The following is a 22,178-nucleotide window of genomic DNA, read 5'->3' as shown; positions in this document are numbered from 1 at the left end:
CCTGTGCTCAGTGTGGAGTCCCCCCCCCTCACACACTGATCGTGACATGCACCTATTCTTGTAATTATTTACACTGCTATATGCATTCATCTTGGATGGATTTTTTGCGACTGTCATGTCGCAGTCGCAGCATGTTGCAGTGCGACACCATAGCCTATCATTATAAAAATTATAAAAATTGTTACAAGGATACATGGATGCATAGAAAGGATACAAGGATGCATACAAAGAAAAAAGACCGCTGTAAGCCCGAACTCTGTGGCCTTACACATAGTCGCGACCTCCAAAGCACCAATAGACAAGGCTCATACAATAAAAACAAAGCGCAACCTGAAATTGATAAAGGCAGAAGCCACCAGAAACTGCACACGCACTTCCCTTTACAAGTGAAGACAACTCCCAGGCTCTTAGAGACGGGACATCGGGAAAGGCCCCAGGATCTGACAACATCCACCAAGAGTTTCTTATAAATAGTGGCAAGTACACACGAAAATGGATGGCAGATTTCTTTAAAGACTTAATGCAAACAGCAAATATTCCTCAGGAATTCAAACAATCAAAAATAATAGCCATATTAAAACCTGGAAAACAAGCAGATAATCCTAAAAGCTACAGGCCGATCTCCCTGTTATCTGCTATGTACAAGTTACTAGAAAGACTTATCTATAATCGAATCAGTCCGGAAATACTCAAAGCAATACCCATCGAAAAAGACAGATTTCGACCCAAAAGAAGCTGCGCAGACCAAGTCCTATCACTCACTACGTGTAGTGAGGTGGGATTCCAAAGAAAACTGAAAACCACTGCTGCATTTACAGTTGTTTTCAAAATAATAGCAGTCAGACATCACTAACCTGAGCAATCACTGTTTTTGGTAGAAATGATATTTCTACATGGCAAATAATTTACTAGCAGGTGTAGTAGAGTAATAGAAACCCAACAGACCGAAAAGTCATGACATGCATGCTGCTGATTCTCTGTAATTCAATCACTTATTGAAAGGGGCATGTTCAAAATAATAGTAGTGTGGAGTTCAATGGGTGAGGTCATTCATTCTTTTAAAAACAGGTGGCAATTATTGCCCTTATTTAAGGAAGGAAGGCAGCAAATGTTGTACATGCCGGTTACAGTGCATTTCTCTATGAAATTCTGAGGAAATTGGGTCGTTCCAGACATTGTTTAGAAGAACAGCGTACCTTGATTAAAAAGTTGATTGGAGAGTGAAAAACATATAAAGAAGTGCAGAAAATGATAGACTGCTCAGCTAAAATGATTGCAAATGCTTTAAAGTGGCAACCAAAACCTGAAAGACGTGGAAGAAAGCGAAAAACTACCATTTGAATGGATAGAAGAATAGCCAAAATGGCAAGGACTGAGCCAACAATCAGCTCCAGGAAGATGAAAGAAGGTGTAAAGTTCCCTGTGAGTCCTGTTACAATGAGAAGACGCCTATGTGAAGCCAAGCTATCTGCAAGAAGCCCCCACAAAGTCCCACTGTTGGAAAAAAGACATGTGCTGAAGAGGTTACAATCTGCCAAAGAGCACATTGACCGGCCTGAAGAGACATTCTGTGGACTGATGAAAGTAAGATTGTTCTTTTTGGGTCTAGTGGCCGGAGACAGTTTGTCAGACGACCCCCAAACACTGAATTCAAGCTACAGTATACTGTGAAGACAGTGAAGCATGGTGGCACAACACATGATGATATGGGGATGCTTCTCATACTACGGTGTTGGGCCTATTTATCGCAGACCAGGGATCATGGATCAGTTTGAATCCATCAGAATACTGGAAGAGGTCCTGCTACCTTATGCTAAAGAGGAAATGCCCCAAATGGGTATTCCAACAAGACAACGACCCCAAACACACCAGTAAACGACCAACAAGATTGACCAACAAGATTGACGTTATGGGGCGGCCAGCCTGATCTTAATCCAAGAAAACTTGTGGGTGACATAAAAAATGCAGTTTCTGGGGCAAAAACAAGAAATAGAGAAGAACTGTGGAATGTAGTCCAATCCTCCTGGGCTGGAATACCTGTTCACAGGGGCCAGAAGGTGGTGACTCCATGCAACACAGATGTCCAGCAATTCTCAGAAACAGCAGTTATACAACTAAGTATTAGTGAAGTGATTCAAAGGAAAGCAAAATCTTTAAACATTTCTCAGTTTATATAGTGATTGTTTGAGTTTGTAAAGAAGAATACAAACACTGCTATTTTTTTGAACAGTATAATAATCACATTTCTTCAACAGAACAACACAAATTTGATATATTTTTCTTCATGTTTTGATTTGGAATAGAATGTGTAGTGTTTAGGGATGAGCGAACCCGAACTGTATAGTTCGAGTTCGTACCGAATTTTGGGGTGTCCGTGACACGGACCCGAACCCGAACATTTTCGTAAAAGTCCGGGTTCGGGTTCGGTGTTCCTCGCTTTCTTGTCGCTTTTTGAAAGGCAGCAAAGCAGCCAATCAACAAGCGTCATACTACTTGCCCCAAGAGGCCGTCACAGCCATGCCTACTATTGGCATGGCTGTGATTGGCCAGAGCACCATGTGACCCAGCCTCTATTTAAGCTGGAGTCACGTAGCGCCGCACATCACTCTGCTCTGAACAGTGTAGGGAGAGGTTGCAGCTGCGACGTTAGGGCGAGATTAGGCAGTGATTAACTCCTCCAAAACACTTAAGTCAGTGATCGATCTACAGCTGTGGATCATTGAACTGCTGCTATTCAATTGCTCACTGTTTTTAGGCTGCGCAGAGCGTTTTTCAGTCACTTTTTTCTGGGGTGATCGGCGGCCATTATGTGTCTTGTGGTGCGCCAGCACAAGCTGCCACCAAGTACATTTAACCATCAATAGTGTGGTTATTTTTTGGCTATATCCTACATCAGGGGCAAGCTGTCACACCAAGTGCATTTAACCATCAATAGTGTGGTTATTTTTTGGCTATATCCTACATCAGGGGCAAGCTGTCACCAAGTGCATTTAACCATCAATAGTGTGGTTATTTTTTGGCTATATCCTACATCAGGGGAAAGCTGTCACCAAGTGCATTTAACCATCAATAGTGTGGTTATTTTTTGGCTATATCCTACATCAGGGGCAAGCTGTCACCAAGTGCATTTAACCATCAATAGTGTGGTTATTTTTTGGCTATATCCTACATAAGGGGCAAGCTGTCACCAAGTGCATTTAACCATCAATAGTGTGGTTATTTTTTTGGCTATATCCTACATATAGGGCAAGCTGTCACCAAGTGCATTTAACCCTCAATAGTGTGGTTGTTTTTTGGCTATATCCTACATCAGGGGCAAGCTGTCACCAAGTGCATTTACCATCAATAGAGTGGTTATCTTTTGGCTATATCATACATCAGGGGCTTGGCTGTGCTTGCTATTTTATTGAGGGGTGAAATACAATTGCCAAAATAGCAGTACCCTAAATCTGGTGTTTCAGCTGTGGCCAGCCAATTGTAATACTGTCTGCTGTCTGGCAAAGGATATATTTTTGTTCAGGGTTGAAATACAATTCCCAACTTAGCAATTTCCTAAATTAGTGGTTTCTGCTGTATCAGACCTACTTTAAATCTATTCATTAAAAGGGTATATTAGATTCAAGGTGCTGATGGGGTCATTCTCAATAACTTCACACACACGCTACTGTGCAATTCCAAGTCTAATTCGGTCTGTAAACGTATACCTGTCACCCAGCGCCTAAATACTAGGCCTCAAATTTATATTCAGCTAAATCTTTGTTTATTGCTGTGGCTGGTCAAGTTATTTTGTGTCCGTCAAAGCACAGTTTTTGTTCTGGGTTGAAATACAATTCCCAACTTAGCAATTTCCTAAATTAGTGGTTTCTGCTGTATCAGACCTACTTTAAATCTATCCATAAAAGGGTATATTAGATTCAAGGTGCACATAGGGTCATCCACAATAACTTCACACGCTACCGTGCATTTCCAAGTCTAATTCTGTCTGTAAACGTATACCTGTCATCCAGCGCCTAAATACTAGGCCTCAAATTTATATTCAGCTAAATCTGTCGTTACTGCTTTGCCTGTATTAGTGTAATACGGTACCTAAATAGATAGCCAGATAGTGTTCGGTGTCTGTAAAAAAAAGGCCTGAATTTGAATTCAATACATTGGGCCAAATAATATTTTTCTTATTGTTGTGAACGGTAACAATGAGGAAAACATCTAGTAAGGGACGCGGACATGGTCGTGGTGGTGTTAGTGGACCCTCTGGTGCTGGGAGAGGACGTGGCCGTTCTGCCACAGCCACACGTCCTAGTGTACCAACTACCTCAGGTCCCAGTAGCCGCCATAATTTACAGCGATATTTGGTGGGGCCCAATGCCGTTCTAAGGATGGTAAGGCCTGAGCAGGTACAGGCATTAGTCAATTGGGTGGCCGACAGTGGATCCAGCACGTTCACATTATCTCTCAGCCAGTCTTCTGCAGAAAGCGCACAGATGGCGCCTGAAAACCAAGCCCATCAGTCTGTCACATCACCCCCATGCATACCAGGGAAACTGTCTGAGCCTCAAGTTATGCAGCAGTCTCTTATGCTGTTTGAAGACTCCGCTGGCAGGGTTTCCCAAGGGCATCCACCTAGCCCTTCCCCAGCGGTGAAAGACATAGAATGCACTGACGCACAACCACTTATGTTTCCTGATGATGAGGACATGAGAATACCACCTCAGCACGTCTCTGATGACGAAACACAGGTGCCAACTGCTGCGTCCTTCTGCAGTGTGCAGACTTACCAGGAGGTCAGGGATCAAGACTGGGTGGAAGACGATGCAGGGGACGATGAGGTCCTAGACCCCACATGGAATGAAGGTCGTGCCACTGACTTTCACAGTTCGGAGGAAGAGGCAGTGGTGAGACCGAGCCAACAGCGTAGCAAAAGAGGGAGCAGTGGGCAAAAGCAGAACACCCGCCGCCAAGAGACTCCGCCTGCTACTGACCGCCGCCATCTGGGACCGAGCACCCCAAAGGCAGCTTCAAGGAGTTCCCTGGCATGGCACTTCTTCAAACAATGTGCTGACGACAAGACCCGAGTGGTTTGCACGCTGTGCCATCAGAGCCTGAAGTGAGTCATTAACTTTCTGAACCTTAGCACAACCTGCATGACCAGGCACCTGCATGCAAAGCATGGACTGCAGTGGAGTAAACACCTTAAAAACAAGGAAGTCACTCAGGCTCCCCGTGCTACCTCTTCTGCTGCTGCCGCCTCGGCCTCTTCTGCTGCTGCCGCCTCGGCCTCTTCTGCTGCTGCCGCCTCGGCCTCTTCTGCTGCTGCCGCCTCGGCCTCTTCTGCTGCTGCCGCCTCGGCCTCTTCTGCTGCTGCCGCCTCGGCCTCTTCCTCCGCCTCTGGAGGAACGTTGGCACCTGCCGCCCAGCAAACATGGGATGTACCACCAACACCACCACCTCCGTCATCAAGCATCTCAACCATGTCACACGGCAGCTTTCAGCTCTCCATCTCACAAACATTTGAGAGAAAGCGTAAATTCCCACCTAGCCACCCTCGATCCCTGGCCCTGAATGCCAGCATTCCTAAACTACTGGCCTATGAAATGCTGTCATTTAGGCTGGTGGACACAGACAGCTTCAAACAGCTCATGTCGCTTGCTGTCCCACAGTATGTTGTTCCCAGCCGCCACTACTTCTCCAAGAGAGCCGTGCCTTCCCTGCACAACCAAGTATCCGATAAAATCAAGTGCGCACTGCGCAACGCCATCTGTGGCAAGGTCCACCTAACCACAGATACGTGGACCAGTAAGCACGGCCAGGGACGCTATATCTCCCTAACTGCACACTGGGTAAATGTAGTGGCGGCCGGGCCCCAGGCGGAGAGGGGGGCAACATTCTTTGCCTCCTGTTGCCACCTCCTCCTACTCGGCTTCCTCCTCCTCTTCTTCCACCTGCTCATCCAGTCAGCCACACACCTTCACCACAAACATCAGCACAGCCCGGGGTAAACGTCAGCAGGCAATTCTGAAACTCATATGTTTGGGGGACAGGCCCCACACCGCACAGGAGTTGTGGCGGGGTATAGAACAACAGACCGACGAGTGGTTGCTGCCAGTGAGCCTCAAGCCCGGCCTGGTGGTGTGCGATAATGGGTGAAATCTCGTTGCAGCTCTGGGACTAGCCGGTTTGACGCACATCCCTTGCTTGGCGCATGTGCTGAATTTGGTGGTGCAGAAGTTCATTCACAACTACCCCGACATGTCAGAGCTGCTGCATAAAGTGCGGGCCATCTGTGCGCGCTTCCGGCGTTCACATCCTGCCGCTGCTCGCCTGTCTGCGCTACAACGTAACTTCGGCCTTCCCGCTCACCGCCTCATATGCGACGTGCCCACCAGGTGGAACTCCACCTTGCACATGCTGGACAGACTGTGCGAGCAGCAGCAGGCCATAGTGGAGTTTCAGCTGCAGCACGCACGGGTCAGTCGCACTGCGGAACAGCACCACTTCACCACCAATGACTGGGCCTCCATGCGAGACCTGTGTGCCCTGTTGCGCTGTTTCGAGTACCCCACCAACATGGCCAGTGGCGATGACGCCGTTATCAGCGTTACAATACCACTTCTAAGTCTCCTTGAGAAAACACTTAGGGCGATGATGGAAGAGGAGGTGGCCCAGGAGGAGGAGAAGGAGGAAGACGGGTCATTTTTAGCACTTTCAGGCCAGTCTCTTCGAAGTGACTCAGAGGGAGGTTTTTTGCAACAGCAGAGGCCAGGTAGAAATGTGGCCAGCCAGGGCCCACTCCTGGAGGACGAGGAGGACGAGGATGAGGAGGAGGTGGAGGAGGATGAGGATGAAGCATGGTCACAGCGGTGTGGCACCCAACGCAGCTCGGACCCATCACTGGTGCGTGGCTGGGGGGAAATGCAGGACAATGACGATACGCCTCCCACAGAGGACAGCTTGTCCTTACCTCTGGGCAGCCTGGCACACATGAGCGACTACATGCTGCAGTGCCTGCGCAACGACAGCAGAGTTGCCCACATTTTAACGTGTGCGGACTACTGGGTTGCCACCCTGCTGGATCCACAGTACAAAGACAATGTGCCCACCTTACTTCCTGCACTGGAGCGTGATAGGAAGATGCGCGAGTACAAGCGCACGTTGGTAGACGCGCTACTGAGAGCATTCCCAAATGTCACAGGGGAACAAGTGGAAGCCCAAGGCCAAGGCAGAGGAGGATCAAGAGGTCGCCAAGGCAGCTGTGTCACGGCCAGCTCCTCTGAGGGCAGGGTTAGCATGGCAGAGATGTGGAAAAGTTTTGTCAACACGCCACAGCTAACTGCACCACCACCTGATACGCAACGTGTTAGCAGGAGGCAACATTTCACTAACATGGTGGAACAGTATGTGTGCACACCCCTCCACGTACTGACTGATGGTTTGGCCCCATTCAACTCCTGGGTCTCTAAATTGTCCACGTGGCCAGAGCTAGCCTTTTATGCCTTGGAGGTGCTGGCCTGCCCGTCGGCCAGCTTTTTGTCTGAACGTGTATTCAGCACGGCAGGGGTGTCATTACAGACAAACGCAGCCGCCTGTCTACAGTCAATGTGGACAAGCTGACGTTCATAAAAATGAACCAGGCATGGATCCCACAGGAGCTGTCCATCCCTTGTGCAGATTAGACATTAACTACCTCCCCTTAACCATATATTATTGTACTCCAGGGCACTTCCTCATTCAATCCTTTTTTTATTTTCATTTTACCTTTATATTGCGAGGCTACCCAAAGTTAAATGAACCTCTCCTCTGTCTGGGTGCCTGGGCCTAAATATCTGACAATGGACTGTTCCAGTGTTGGGTGACGTGAAGCCTGATTCTCTGCTATGACATGAAGCCTGATTCTCTGCTGACATGAAGCCAGATTCTCTGTTATGGGACCTCTCTCCTCTGCCTGGGTGCCGGGGCCTAAATATATGACAATGGACTGTTACAGTGGTGGCTGACGTAAAGCATGATTCTCTGCTATGACATGAAGACTGATTCTCTGCTGACATGAAGCCAGATCCTCTGTTACGGGACCTCTCTCCTCTGCCTGGGTGCCGGGGCCTAAATATCTGACAATGGACTGTTCCAGTGTTGGGTGATGTAAAGCATGATTCTCTGCTATGACATGAAGACTGATTCTCTGCTGACATGAAGCCAGATTCTCTGTTACGGGACCTCTCTCCTCTGCCTGGGTGCCGGGGCCAAAATATATGACAATGGACTGTTACAGTGGTGGGTGACGTGAAGCCAGATTCTCTGCTATGGGACCTCTCTCCAATTGATATTGGTTAATTTTTATTTATTTTATTTTTATTTTAATTCATTTCCCTATCCACATTTGTTTGCAGGGGATTTACCTACATGTTGCTGCCTTTTGCAGCCCTCTAGCCCTTTCCTGGGCTGTTTTACAGCCTTTTTAGTGCCGAAAAGTTCGGGTCCCCATTGACTTCAATGGGGTTCGGGTTCGGGACGAAGTTCGAGTCGGGTTCGGATCCCGAACCCGAACATTTCCGGGAAGTTCTGCCGAATTTCTCGAACCCGAACAACCAGGTGTTCTCTCAACTCTAGTAGTGTTCCCAATGCATTTGTGTTTATGGAAATAAAAGCTATTAGAAGGATTTTGAGCTTTATTCACTTTTTTAAACACACTGCTATTATTTTGAACACAACTGTATAGACCTGTCCACAGCCTATTATAGAGTATGGAGAGAGGGGATGATACTTTCTCTGTGTAATCCCCTGTAAATCACTATCCCGCCTAATAGACAACATGCTTAATGATCGCACATTTCAAATAATCATGGGAACAAACACCAGCTCCAAAATGAAGCTAAAGAACGGACTACCACAAGGGTCAGTGCTTGCACCAATACTCTTTAGCTTGTACATCGCGGATATACCGCAAACTAGATCGAGGAATTTTGGATAGGCCGACGACTGGTTACTTGCACCAAGAAGCACATCAATGGAAACAACAGAAGAAATTCTAACAGCCGACCTAAAAGTGCTGGGAGAATATTTAAAAAAAATGGAGACTCCAACCTAATGCCACTAAAATAGAAGTAACCTGTTTCCACCTTAATAATGAATTAGCTAATAGAGAACTTAACATACAATTTGAAAACACCTCCCTAAAGCACAACCAAAACACCCAAATACCTAGGCTTAACCCTAAATAGAACCCTAAAAGAATAAAAGAATCACCTAACAACCAAAAAGCTAAAAACAAGAAACAATATTATCCAGAAGCTGTGTGGAACAACCTAGGGAGCATCGGCCTCCACTCTGCGCTCCTCGGCCCTGGGTCTTGTATTCTCTGCAGCTGAATACTTCGCCCCAGTATGGCTTAACAGCCCACATATACAAAAAATAGGCACCCAACTGAACAACACTATGTGCATGATAACAGGGACTGTGAAATCAACCCCCATGTACTGCCTGCCAACATTAAGCCATATCCCTCCACCACACCTGCGGAGAAAATATTCTCTAAAGAGAGAAGGGCACAACCTCACTAATGCATAGATCCAAGTCCATAACATGCATCACAAGAACATGCCTACACCATGCATTACCCAAACTCCACCAAGTTTCGACCTGTCACGCAAACTTGGTCCATGCTAAACAGGATCAGAACCGAGCATGGGAGTTGCGCATACCTTCTACACAAATGGGTCAAAAAACCATCCCCACTCTGTGATTGCGTAAATAACCAGACTATAAAACACATCATAGAAGAATGTCCGACAAGGTCCTATGATGGCAGCCCAGAAGATTTCCTGATGGCAACCACTGAAGGGATTGAATACATAGACAAATTGGATGTTTGTCTATAAACGGACAAAGCCTGCACTGCTCCACCCTGCCACAGCTACATATTCACTCTGCTCCATCATCGTCACCTTATTTTGCTAAGTAAATAAAATTAATAGCGGCAGGCACTCATTATCTACAACCAACCGGGGACAACAGGTCAAAAGATTCACATTTATTACCACATCAACCTGATAAAAAACAATAAAAACACTCAAAGTATAAAAGTACAAAAGTACAATAAAATTATACATATATTTACTTCCTATTGTGGTTCAAGCATAGCCTCTGTATTCACTTCCTGCTGTATCTGCATTCACTTCCTGCTGTATCTATATTCACTTCCTGATGTATCTGCATTCACTTCCTGCTGTATCTGTATTCACTTCCTGCTGTATCTGTATTCACTTCCTGCTGTATCTATATTCACTTCCTGATGTATCTGCATTCACTTCCTGCTGTATCTGTATTCACTTCCTGCTGTATCTGTATTCACTTCCTGCTGTATCTATATTCACTTCCTGCTGTATCTGTATTTACTTCCTGCTGTGGTCCAGATATATATCCGATTGATCACATAGACAGTGATATCAAAAAATCTACCAAAAAGATAGTCACATGGAAAAATATTGCAAAAAAATGGACGCCAAAAACAAACCAATAGTTCATCAATATAGGAGATGAGTAGTTCATCAATGTATAAATAGATACATTGCAGACAATGATGGTTTATAGATGTATAGATGAGTCCGCGTTGAGAAGAGACATATAAACGGTAAAATGATTAGAATGGATAAAATGGATAGAATGTCCACAAAGGGTAATCATCCCACAGACAGACTTCCACTTTAGTTCAATGGATTTAAGTCCATCCACAAATATTACCTCTTCATATCCATATAATAAACTATGGTGGATAAGACTTTAAATGGTAAATGTCACTTACAATACTCCCGATGTTAGTAGGGGTCAGTAGGATTATTACCCGCCGCTGCTTTGTGGCGTCCCACGTGTCCGGCTGTTTACATAGAAATAAGAGTAAAGGATAGGTAGAATCTGATCCTCCAACTGCGCTGCTCCTCACTATTCGCATCGGGCGTCTCACGTGGTTCGATAGTTCAGACTGTCACGTGTGTCGGCACTGATCTTGCCATCCTGCCGTCAATAGGACATCGGGAGGGAAGTTGCAGATTTTCAAAGCGGCACTTGTGTAAAGATTTACCGAAGTTTTGTCTCTATTAAATATCCATGGCTATTAAGTGGGAGTACTCCACATTTGCTGGTATATGGGCACCCAGGTATATTGGCCCCCATTCTTTCGACTACATGTCAACTACGTAATCCCTTTTTCAACTACTTAAGAAGAGGAATGCAACCCACCAGCAATAGATTGGTCCAATAAGATATTTTAAGAAATGTTTATGAGCCTTATATATAGTATACTTTGCCTCAATTGATTTACTGTATATGTTAATAGACATGATATTCATCAGATGTAATGGGGAAAACCCTTCGATTTTCCTATAGATAAGATAGATTTTATGCGGGTAAAATGGATGTTTATTTGGCAAGATAATCATAATTGTGTATAAATGAAATACATAGCACTCCTCTGTATGAAAACACAATTTTGCTAAAAAACGCTTTAGAACCGCATCAAAAACGCATATGCTTTTTTGGGGGAGAATTTGCACATGTATATGATACATATAATCTATAGATTACATTTACGATATTGAAGTGGGAAAGAGCGATAACAACGCTAAATCCGTTGATCCAGTACGGGTTTGGGAAACAACCACTACTCCAGATTTTTGGAATAACCATTTTCCCAGAGGACTATAAAAAATGGAGGTCAAGAATTAGCAGGTAACCACTGAGGAAGGAGTAAGGTTACACTGCGAAACGCGTTTGCCCATATACCAGCAAATGTGGAGTACTCCCACTTATTAGCCATGGATATTTAATAGAGACAAAACTTCGGTAAATCTATATTTAAGTGCCGCTTTGAAAATCTACAACTTCCCTCCCGATGTCCTATTGACGGCAGGATTGCAAGATCAGTGCCGACACACGTGACAGTCTAAACTTTAAACTATCGAACCACGTGAGACACCCGATGCGAATAGTGAGGAGCGGCGCAGTTGGAGGATAAAATTCGACCTATCCTTTACTCTTCAGGAGAGAGGTAAAACATTTCTATGTACCCAGCCGGACACGTGAGACGGCACAAAGCAGCAGCGGGTAGTGATGGACGAACATTGGCCGGGAACATCAAATGTTCGCAAACCGTGTGTTCACAGCGGGCCATATAGACTTGAAAGGCAGGCGAACCTGAAAAACCTTCATGTCATATTTGCATCCACTAAATAATTACTAGAAGTGCACAAATAGTCCCACAGTTTTTTTCAATGCGAAATATCGACAATGTACAGTAATTTTCACGTATGCGCAAAATAGGGGCGGCCTACTACAGCAACTGGTTTCCACCAGATCGAAGTTGGATGCGATCAGAAAAGATGGTTGGCAATTTGGCACCAATTTTCACAGCGTTGAGGAAGAACTTCTCACTGTAAGTAATTTGACATTAAAGCCGTGTATTTGATTACATTTCACATCCATGTTATAACAATCGCTGTACATGCAGATTCAGTGTTTAAAAAAAAAGTTCCATTGCGAAAATCCCTAATGATGCGATTTAGTTTTTACGGTACACACAACTTTACATTTTATAAGGTCTCATGAGATATTAGCGATTGGTGCACTAAGTATTGTTGTGAGAACTTGCCAGTACAGGCCCCAAAAATTAGCCAATAGGGATTCACCCGACAGCAAACAACTTTGTAGGATTCTGTGGCTGGAGGGACATTAGGCGGTCACAGGATAAATATGTAACTGTCGGCCAGTACAGGCCACAAAAATTAGGCATTCAACGGACATAAAAGGCATTTTATGCCGCTGTATTTACCTAAGACAGGGACCATGATTTCTTCTGGGTGGTGGAGGATATTTGTGGGCTGTCATGAGGAATTTCAAACAAACATGGTCGACTCGACACATGTGTTGAATTCCTGCGAGATCCATGCCTCATTCATTTTTAGAAATGTGAGGTAGTCCACACTCTCGTGAGCTAGGCGAGTGCGCTTATAGGTCATGATCCCCCCTGCTGTGCTGAACGTCCTATCCAACAGGACACTGGACGTGGGGCAAGCCAAGAGTTCCATGGCAAATTGTGCCAGCTCTGTGAGTGGAAATTCCTCTGCCAGCGCCCACAAAAGCAGAATGCAGCATTTCTCGAAGCAAGGCCTGGAAGTGCTGCATTCTGACAGCCCTCTGTGATGCTGGTAACATGTCCACCATTTTGTGTTTGTACCAGGGGTCTAAGTAAGTTGCCACCCAGTACTGGTCCTTGCCCTGTATGCTTTTTACACGGGGGTCCTGTCACGAGAGGCAGGCGGTGGACCTCTCGTTCCTTGCTCCGCCGACTGCCCCCGATCTCGCGTCTGGCTGCGCTCTCCTGTCTGCGGCGTCCTGGTTGTCATGGTGACAGGAGAGGCGTTACATTCAGCCGCACTCCTCCTGCAGGAGAAGCCGGCGTTCCCCGTCACCATAGGGACCAGGTGGGGCTGAGTGCCGTGCTAGGCGCTCGGCTACTGTCAGGGAGGAGGGATCATGTGACGCTGGCCACGTCACATGACCCCTTCCCTCCACTGTTTAAACAGGCATCCTGCTGGCCACAGGTTACCTGTGATTTTCGTCCCTTAGGCTGTGTATTATTATTACTATTATCTGACTTTTGTTTTGACCCTTGATTTGCTTCCTGACACCCCTTCTGCCTGCTCCTTGGACCTTGACGCTACCTCCCGGATTTTGACCTCGGCTTGCTTTCGGATTTTGTCTTTGCCTCCTCCCTGGTACTGACGTGACCTCTCGGATTTTGACCTCGGCTCGCTCTCGGATTTGTCTCTGTCTCCTCCCTTGTACTGACGTGACCTCCTGGACTGACCTCGGCTAGTTGACCCACCTTGCCCTTCCCGTTTTTTGGTACCTTGTTTGTTTACCTCTCTGTCTGCCCGGTAGCTACCTTTCGTATTGCTGTCCGCTTCCCTTGCTGTCTCTAATATCTCTGCCGAGTTCGTACAGGTAATTGTTAACTGCACATTTCTGCTGGAGCAGCTTATCAAGCATATAGAAGGTGGAGTTCCATCGCATCGGGCAGTCACAAATCAGACATCTGACAGGCAGGTGGTGTCGCCGCTGAGTGTCAGCAAGGCGAGCCATGGCCGTGTAAGATCTTCTAAAATGGCCAGAGATTTTCCTGGCCTGCCGCAAGACGTCATGGACCCTGGGGTATTTGGCAACGAATCGCTGCACGACTAAGTTCAGGACATGTGCCATGCACGGCACGTGTGTCATTTTGCCCTGTTTCAGCGCACTAATCAGATTGGCACCGTTGTCGCACACCACTTTACCAACTGTCAAATTGAGCGGGGTTAGCCACTGATCGGCTTGTGACCGCAGAGCTGAAAGCAGTGCAGGACCGGTGTGGCTCCTGGATTCCAGGCACAACAGATGCAGCACAGTATGCCAATGCCTCACTTGGCACGTCAAATAGGTTCTGGGGAGCTTAGGCGGTGCAGTGGAAGAGACGGTAGCAGCGGAAAAGGAGGAGTCAGCCGAAGAGGAGAGGGAGTATGGAGTAGGAAGAGGAGAAAAAGAGGCAGGCCTGCATGCAATCTGTGGCGGTAGCACCAAATCTTCATGGGTGCCACGGGTTGACCGCTTGACCGCTTGACCACCGTCAGAAGGTTCACCCAGTGGGCAGTAAAAGTTATGTACCTTCCCTGCCAGTGTTTGCTAGACCATGTGTCTGTGGTCAGATGTATCTTGGCAAAGACACTGTGTGCCAGAGATACATTCACTTGCCTCTGAACGTGGCAATATAGCTCTGGGATGCCCTTATGGGAGAAATATTTCCTTCCGGGGACCTTCCATTGCGGTGTGCCAATGGCCACCAATTTTCGAAAGGCCTTCGAGTCCACCAGTTTATATGTCAGTAGTTGGCTGGCTAGATGTTCTGACAAGCCAGCGGTCAGCCGTTGGGCAAGAGGGCTATCCGACGTCATCATCTTTTTTTGCTCGAACATTTGGGGCAAGGAAGCCTGCCTTTTGCCAGATGAACGCGATCACGGCACGGTGGAAGGTGGAGTGGAGGACACCTGGTTGGAGAGAGGAGAAGGAGAAGAGGCATGTGGCTTGGCGCAACACTATGAAGTGCCTTTTGCGCTGTGGCATTAGAAGAAATTTGGTATCTCTAACTTTTAGTTTAACCAGACTGTCTGTTACTCTGTAATTCCTCCCTACACTGGCAAAAGACTGAATGTAAAATGGCGTCTAGATCAGCTTTTTTCCAGAGGGTGGGGTTGTGTCCATGTGCTGAAACGTCTCAATTGGCGGTCCTGTACCACCTGATGGATGTGTCATGGGTCAAAGTTCTTCACAATGTAAAAGAATATGGCGGGCGCGAATATCACCATATGTTTGCATGTTCGGCGAATCGCGAATTTTGCCGCGAAATGACCGCCGTGCGAACTGCAAGGCCATCTTTAGCGGCAGGTAATAATCTTACTGACCCCTACTAATATCGGGAGTATTGTAAGTGACATTTACCATTTAAAGTTTTATCTACCATAGTTTATTATATGAATATGAAGGGGTAATATTTGTGGATGGACTTAAATCCATTGAACTAAAGTGGAAGTCTTTCTGTCGGATGATTAACCCTTTGTGGACATTCTATCCATTCTAATCATTTTACTATTTATATGTCTCTTCTCAGCATGGACTCATCTATACATCTATAAACCATAATTGTCTGCACTGTATCTATTTATACATTGATGAACTACTCATCTCCTATATTGATGAACTATTGGTTTGTTTTTGGCGTCAATTTTTTTGCAACATTTTTCCATGTGACTATCTTTTTGGTACAAACCGAATTCCCAAAAAGTTGGGAGACTAAACAAATTGTGAATAAAAACTGAATGCAATGATGTGGAGATGGCAAATGTCAATATTTTATGTGTAATAGAACGTAGATGACAGATCAAACATTTAATCCGAGTAAATGTATCATTTTAAAGGAAAAATACGTTGATTCAAATTTTCACAGTGTCAACAAATCCCCAAAAAGTTGGGACAAGTAGCAATAAGAGGCTGGAAAAAGTAAATTTGAGCATAACGAAGAGCTGGAAGACCAATTAACACTAATTAGGTCAATTGGCAACATGATTGGGTATAAAAAGAGCTTCTCAGAGCGGCAGTGTCTCTCAGAAGCCAAGATGGGTAGAGGATCACCAATTCCCACAATGTTGCGCAGAAAGATAGTGGAGCAATATCAGAAAGGTGTTACCCAGCGAAACATTGCAAAGACTTTGCATCTATCATCATCAACTGTGCATCACATCATCCGAAGATTCAGAGAATCTGGAACAATCTCTGTGCGTAAGGGTCAAGGCCGTAAAACCATACTGGATGCCCGTGATCTCCGGGCCCTTGAACGACACTGCACCACAAACAGGAATGCTACTGTAAAGGAAATCCCAGAATGGGCTCAGGAATACTTCCAAAAACCATTGTCAGTGAACACAATCCACCGTGCCACCCGCCGCTGCCAGCTGAAACTCTACAGTGCAAAGAAGAAGCCATTTCTAAGCAAGATCCACAAGCTCAGGCGTTTTCACTGGGCCAGGGATCATTTAAAATGGAGTGTGGCAAAATGGAAGACTGTTCTGTGGTCAGACGAGTCACGATTCGAAGTTCTTTTTGGAAATCTGGGACGCCATATCATCCGGACCAAAGAGGACAAGGACAACCCAAGTTGTTATCAACGCTCAGTTCAGAAGCCTGCATCTCTGATGGTATGGGGTGGCATGAGTGCGTGTGGCATGGGAGGCTTGCATGTCTGGAAAGGCATGAAAGCTATTCTCCTGTTCAAAAATTTGCTGTGGGGCTCAGCAGTCAGTTCTAGTTATGCCACGGGGCATCTCCCTACCTTCTGCCCCCCTGATTGGCTGAGGAGGTTGGCTTTCAGTCTCTGAACCAATCAGGGCAAACCCTCCTCCCACTTACTCCCAGTGTCATGTAATCTTCTTACTCTCTTGTGGTGTTCCCTGCCCATATTAACAGTAAATTGGTGCTGGGCGTCCGACGCAAATGACAAATGACAAAAGCTTCAGATTTGTTTGGTGGACAAATTATTGAGATGTTTGTAACAACAGGGACACTACCACTCCTACATTCCTGTTGCTAGCCTGTTTTCCGCCATTGTATTGGTTTGCACCACCAACTGTACCATCAGCAGCAAAATCTGGTATGTTCATGTACTGTGCCTGGCTCACCAGCAGGTGGCAGTGTATCTGGCAGAGAGTATCTTTATATAGAATGGAACTGCCCATTACATTCTCCCCCTTTTTGGGCAGAAGTGGGCTAGTCCTGCTTCCTACCAATGAAAGGGTTCCAGGAAGATATAGTTAGTTGTGAGTTGGAAAGGGACCAGAGCTTGGGCATTGAGGGGAGTGTTTCCACCTCCTGCGGCAGGATTCTTCCAGAAAAAGCAGCTTGTAAAGCACCACGACCTAGGGGGTCAACAGCCAAAGTCACCCCACTCAGCGGTACCAGAACTGCTAGAAAATCCAGTAACCAGACTGAAGCCAGAGATTAGCACAGCAGTAGAGGAAGAAAGAAAAGTAATCATATCTACCTGCCAGTTTACCCTTAGATTGCTGGAGCCAAGAGAAGGATCAAGTATTGTTTGGATGACACAAGTTTATTGCAAGTTTATTCAAGAAAAACTAATGAACTTCACCAAGTCTGTTCTCTTACTCCACCAACTACAACTCTTTTCTTGCTATGGAGCCTATTCCCAGGGAGCGACAGTATCCAGGTAGGAGCACAGTGACACAAACTATTAGGGCCACAACATACCACTCAGCCTTCGTGCACACCGGTACTCGATCGGCCCCAGGGTGGCGGCACGCTGCAAATGCTGCACCCACTATTCTGCTACCCATACAATGATGAGGGTGGACAGTCCATAATCACATACATAGTATAACACTTCTTACCTCCTTTGTCTGTTTCCATGTTATTGACTGGGTGTTTATGTGAAGCTGTTCTCCACTGACGGCCCATGGTGTAAAATTTCCTACTTCCACCTTACGTACATCTCTATGTGTGGTCTTATTTATAATTATCCAGTTTATTATCTTATATGGGTGAACAGCTTCCCTCTCTTCATTAAAGTAATATGAAGGTTTCATTGGATCCAGTGGATTCTTCATCCATTGTATGTAGCGCTGTAACCTCCGTGTGTAATGTCTGACTCTGGTTATTGAGTTTTCTCCATATTGGTCTCCTATAAATGAGAACATTTCATGTAGAGCTTTTGCCAGGACTTCTACTGCATAATACAGTCGTGGAGAGACCCCTGACGAGAGGTAATTCCTCATACTTGGCATAGTATATGTATAAGTGTCATTATTCTCTATATTAGTATAATTATATGTAATGAAGGAATCTTTATCTCCAGTTCCTGCTAGTATATCTAATAATGTCCACATAAACTCATCATGGTCTATATTGGGGAGTTTCCTGTATTTTCTCACCAAATCTTCCTCTCCTGGAAAAGTTTGTAATGAATATTCAACTGCTAGACTTCCATTCAGTTCTGGGTACTGACATTCTGTAATGAAGTAACTGGAAGCCCAGGATGGTGGAAGGATAAGGATTTTGTCTATAAATACAGATGGATGGTAAATTAGTAATCGAAGTCCATTGAGAGATAAGCTCCCACACATTATAATGATATTGATTTGTGGATTCTTCAAAACTTGTAAAATCCGCTCATTGTTCTTGACATTCTGCTGTGTAAGTTTTATGGTGAAGGCGGCACAGACCCCGTGCTCTCTCATGTACTTTGTCAGTATTTGCAGTTCATTCTCTCCGGTATCATCATCCGACACTAAAATCCCAACCCAGGTCCAGCCAAAGTGCTCCAACAGTTTGGTGATGACCATATTGTGGATGTGGTGATTCTGGACAGTTCTGAAGACATGTGGATAGAGGAACCTATCGGATAATGAGTGTTCGGTGGCTCCATAGCTGATCTGCAGGACACAGGAGAAAAGAGTTTCATGTAGAACATTTTATATTCAATTATTTAGTAGTAAAGTCAAGAGAAAACTTCCCATAAGACCTGGACTGAACGACTACATGAATGTGAGGTACAGAAAACTTCTCTCTTTGAGATTCAGAAATGATTTTCTCATAGTGTCACATGGTGTACCCTAATGTCAGACATGACGTTCTGAGCCCCGAGAGTCCACTGGTTATATGATGTGATAAATACAAGAATATAAGATTTCATATAACAATATACACTCCTTAATAGAGATGGCCTTGCGGTTCGCCTGGCGATCATTTCGCAGCAAACTTTGCTCGTTCGCGATTCGCCGAAGGGGCGAACATATGGCGATGTCCGCCGCCGCAATATTCTTTTACATTGTGAAGAACTTTGACCCATGACACATCCACCAGGTGGTACAAGACAGCCAATTGAGACGTTTCAGCACATGGACATACCCCCTATCTTATAAATAAACCTGATCTGCCGCCATTTTACATTCAGTCTTTTGCCAGTGTAGGGAGAGGTTGCTGTGTGGAGCAGGGACAGACTGTTAGGGACACCAAATGCTAGCTAATCGGGCCACAAATTCCTTTTAAGGACTGGTATAGGTGTACTATCGATAGGTGTGATACACAGAGGGGTGTAACATACTTATAATATACTTTCTAACATAGAAAGTATATTATAGTGCATTTGTTTTGTGCAGCAGTTGTGTGCGGTTCTGCTGAGATACTGCAGCTATACAGAGGGGCAAACACTATTGGAACAAATAATTTTTACTGGTGTGATTAACCAGTTGCTCCCCAAAAAAACTGATTGAAGCAGGGGTGTTATATACCAATAATATACTTTCTATATAGTGCATTTGGTTTTCAGTTTTGCTGCGTTACTGCAGCTACAGAGAGTGACAAACGCCATTGGAATAACGCACTCCTGTGGCCTAAAATATAAAAATTCTAGGCTTCAACAAGACACATTTCATAGAATTTCCCTTTAAGACGCATAAAAATGTCCCCTGATTAAGATACCTATTTTTTGTTGGAATTTTTGTCATTGATCCCCCTCTAGTATGTCACTGTCCATGTTCTACTAAGTATTTGGTGGCTGCAATTATGAGCTGAAGGTTTTTCAGGTTCGCTTGCCATTAAAGTGAATGGGGCCCGCCGCAAACTTGCGGTTCGCGAATATTTGATTGTGTTCACGAACCGTACCGGCCGATGTTCATCCATCACTAGTCCTCAACATTGAAATTGCAACACCAAGAAGGACAAGCAATAGTCTGAGATGTCAGCTAGGCTGAGATGTCAGAAGTGATCAGCGTTGTGTGTCCCGGTAGCTTGGATGAACTGGAATGATGGCAAGAGGTCAGAATTTAATTAGAAAAATGGCACATAATGATCCATTATGTAATGAAAGTGAAATTGGACATCACACCCCAAGCCTAGGGTGGCAAACAGTGTCTACACAAACCAATAAAAGGCGTGTGCACCAAACAGGGCTATCAGCCAGACATCCAGCTACAGGTGTTACACTGACTTTACAACTCACCACCATGAATTGTCAGAGAACCAGGGGATCACAAGTACAGCATTCTTGCTTGACCAAGTGGGTAAAGAAACCCCAAACCATAGAAAATATAGAGTACAACTTCTCTGCATCTCCATGAGGTAGTAGGCTTTAGGCCCAGAAGGGTTAAAACACAAACTGGTGTATACCCGACCACCTAGAAGAAACAACATAAATATCCAAATACTACCAAGTAAGGTCAAGCATATCACTCAAATAGGATGTTCTGAAGACATCTTCCTTTTAGGAGACTTGGCACTGGCGGCTTTCTTCTAGGACTTCATGTTCCGCAAAGATGACAAAGTCTCTTGATCTTGCAACGGCAGCCATGAAGGGAGTAGGACCTCCAGTGGTTCCATATCCAATTGACTCCAGGTGGCTTTATCAAGGTCTACAGGCATATGGTAGATTTGACACGGTGGGTAATGTGTCTACTGTCCTGAATTCTGGTAGGCATTTAATTAAAATATTCTTCCTCCTGCTACGGTTCTTCTGGTCTTCTATAACAGCTAGTGCCCTACTAATATTATTAGCGTGATAGGCCACCTGTGAGGCAAAGACCCCTGAGAGAGTGTTCACTCCAGCTTGCAAGGTCTCCAAACTCTACATCTGCTGAACAATCTGTTGTACCTCTGTCTCAATGTCAGCTAGCTCAGACAACACAGGTTTCATAGCCTGTAACAATGTCTTTTGCAGATATGGCATTGATATAGGAGCAAGCGCGTTGCCATCTTCTCCTTTGTATGCCCCTGGAGCCATCTTGGAAGACTTATTCATTGAGCAAGCACCCGCTTGTCTCCAGTATTTCTGCAATTCCATCTGGACTTTATGGGCTTTAGGTGTTTCGGGTATGTCATCTCTCTTTTCTCTCCCGGTTTTGACCATTATAAGCAAGTACTGCTCTCTGTGTGGCGGTATTCCAGTGTTTAGTGTGATGGAGCTGTAGGCTCAACCATCCATCACAGACAGCAGTCAGGTCCCCCACCCCAAAAAAAAAATATTATGTTTTTGACCATGTGAATGGTTTAAAAATAAAAAAGCTAGTTGTAGCTGTGACTTAGCTGTTCTCCTAGTTATGCTACATGTCTGTTTAAATGGCAAAGCAATGACTGGATGGCTATGTTGTTTTTTAATCCTTTTGGATTCAAAGTTGAAGTGCACTTTTTTCACATGCAGATCTTTCTTGATTTAATCAAAACAAATAGCAAAACAAGCCGGATGAATTCCAAATATAATTTGCTCATATCTAATATATAGGTTTATAGTGATGGACGAACATTGGCCGGGATGATTTGCGAACGCGGTCAAATGTTCGCGAACCACAAGTTTGCGACGGGCCCCATTCACTTTAATGGCAGGCGAACCTGAAAAACCTTCAGGTCATATTTGCAGCCACCAAATACTTACTAGAAGTGCACAAATAGTCCCACAACATGGACAGTGACATACCAGAGGGGGGTCAAAGGCAAACATTCCCACAAAAATATGTATTTTAATCAAGGGCCATTTTTATGCGTCTTAAAGGGAAACTCTCAAAAATGTGCCCTGCTGGAGCCTAGAAATTTTCTATTTTAGG

General features: G+C 45.1%; 1 protein-coding gene across 1 annotated transcript in view; it reads right to left on the bottom strand.

Annotated features, from left to right (window-relative positions):
* The window catches only part of LOC122924380 (vomeronasal type-2 receptor 26-like), an 82,473-nt gene extending 61,112 nt beyond the window's left edge, over window positions 1–21,361 (bottom strand). Inside the window, exons 1-2 of the mRNA XM_044275409.1 lie at window positions 21,233–21,361; window positions 17,976–19,016 (exon numbers count right to left, since the gene is read on the bottom strand). Coding sequence (XP_044131344.1) covers window positions 17,976–19,016; window positions 21,233–21,361 — 1,170 coding nt within the window. The remainder of the gene's footprint in view (window positions 1–17,975; window positions 19,017–21,232) is intronic.
* Between the last annotated feature and the right edge of the window lie 817 nt (window positions 21,362–22,178).

Source organism: Bufo gargarizans, chromosome 1 (genome assembly GCF_014858855.1).
Source record: "Bufo gargarizans isolate SCDJY-AF-19 chromosome 1, ASM1485885v1, whole genome shotgun sequence".
Lineage (NCBI taxonomy): Eukaryota > Metazoa > Chordata > Amphibia > Anura > Bufonidae > Bufo > Bufo gargarizans.
The sequence above is the reverse complement of the archived record's forward strand: the minus strand, read 5'-3'. Positions and strand labels throughout refer to the sequence as shown.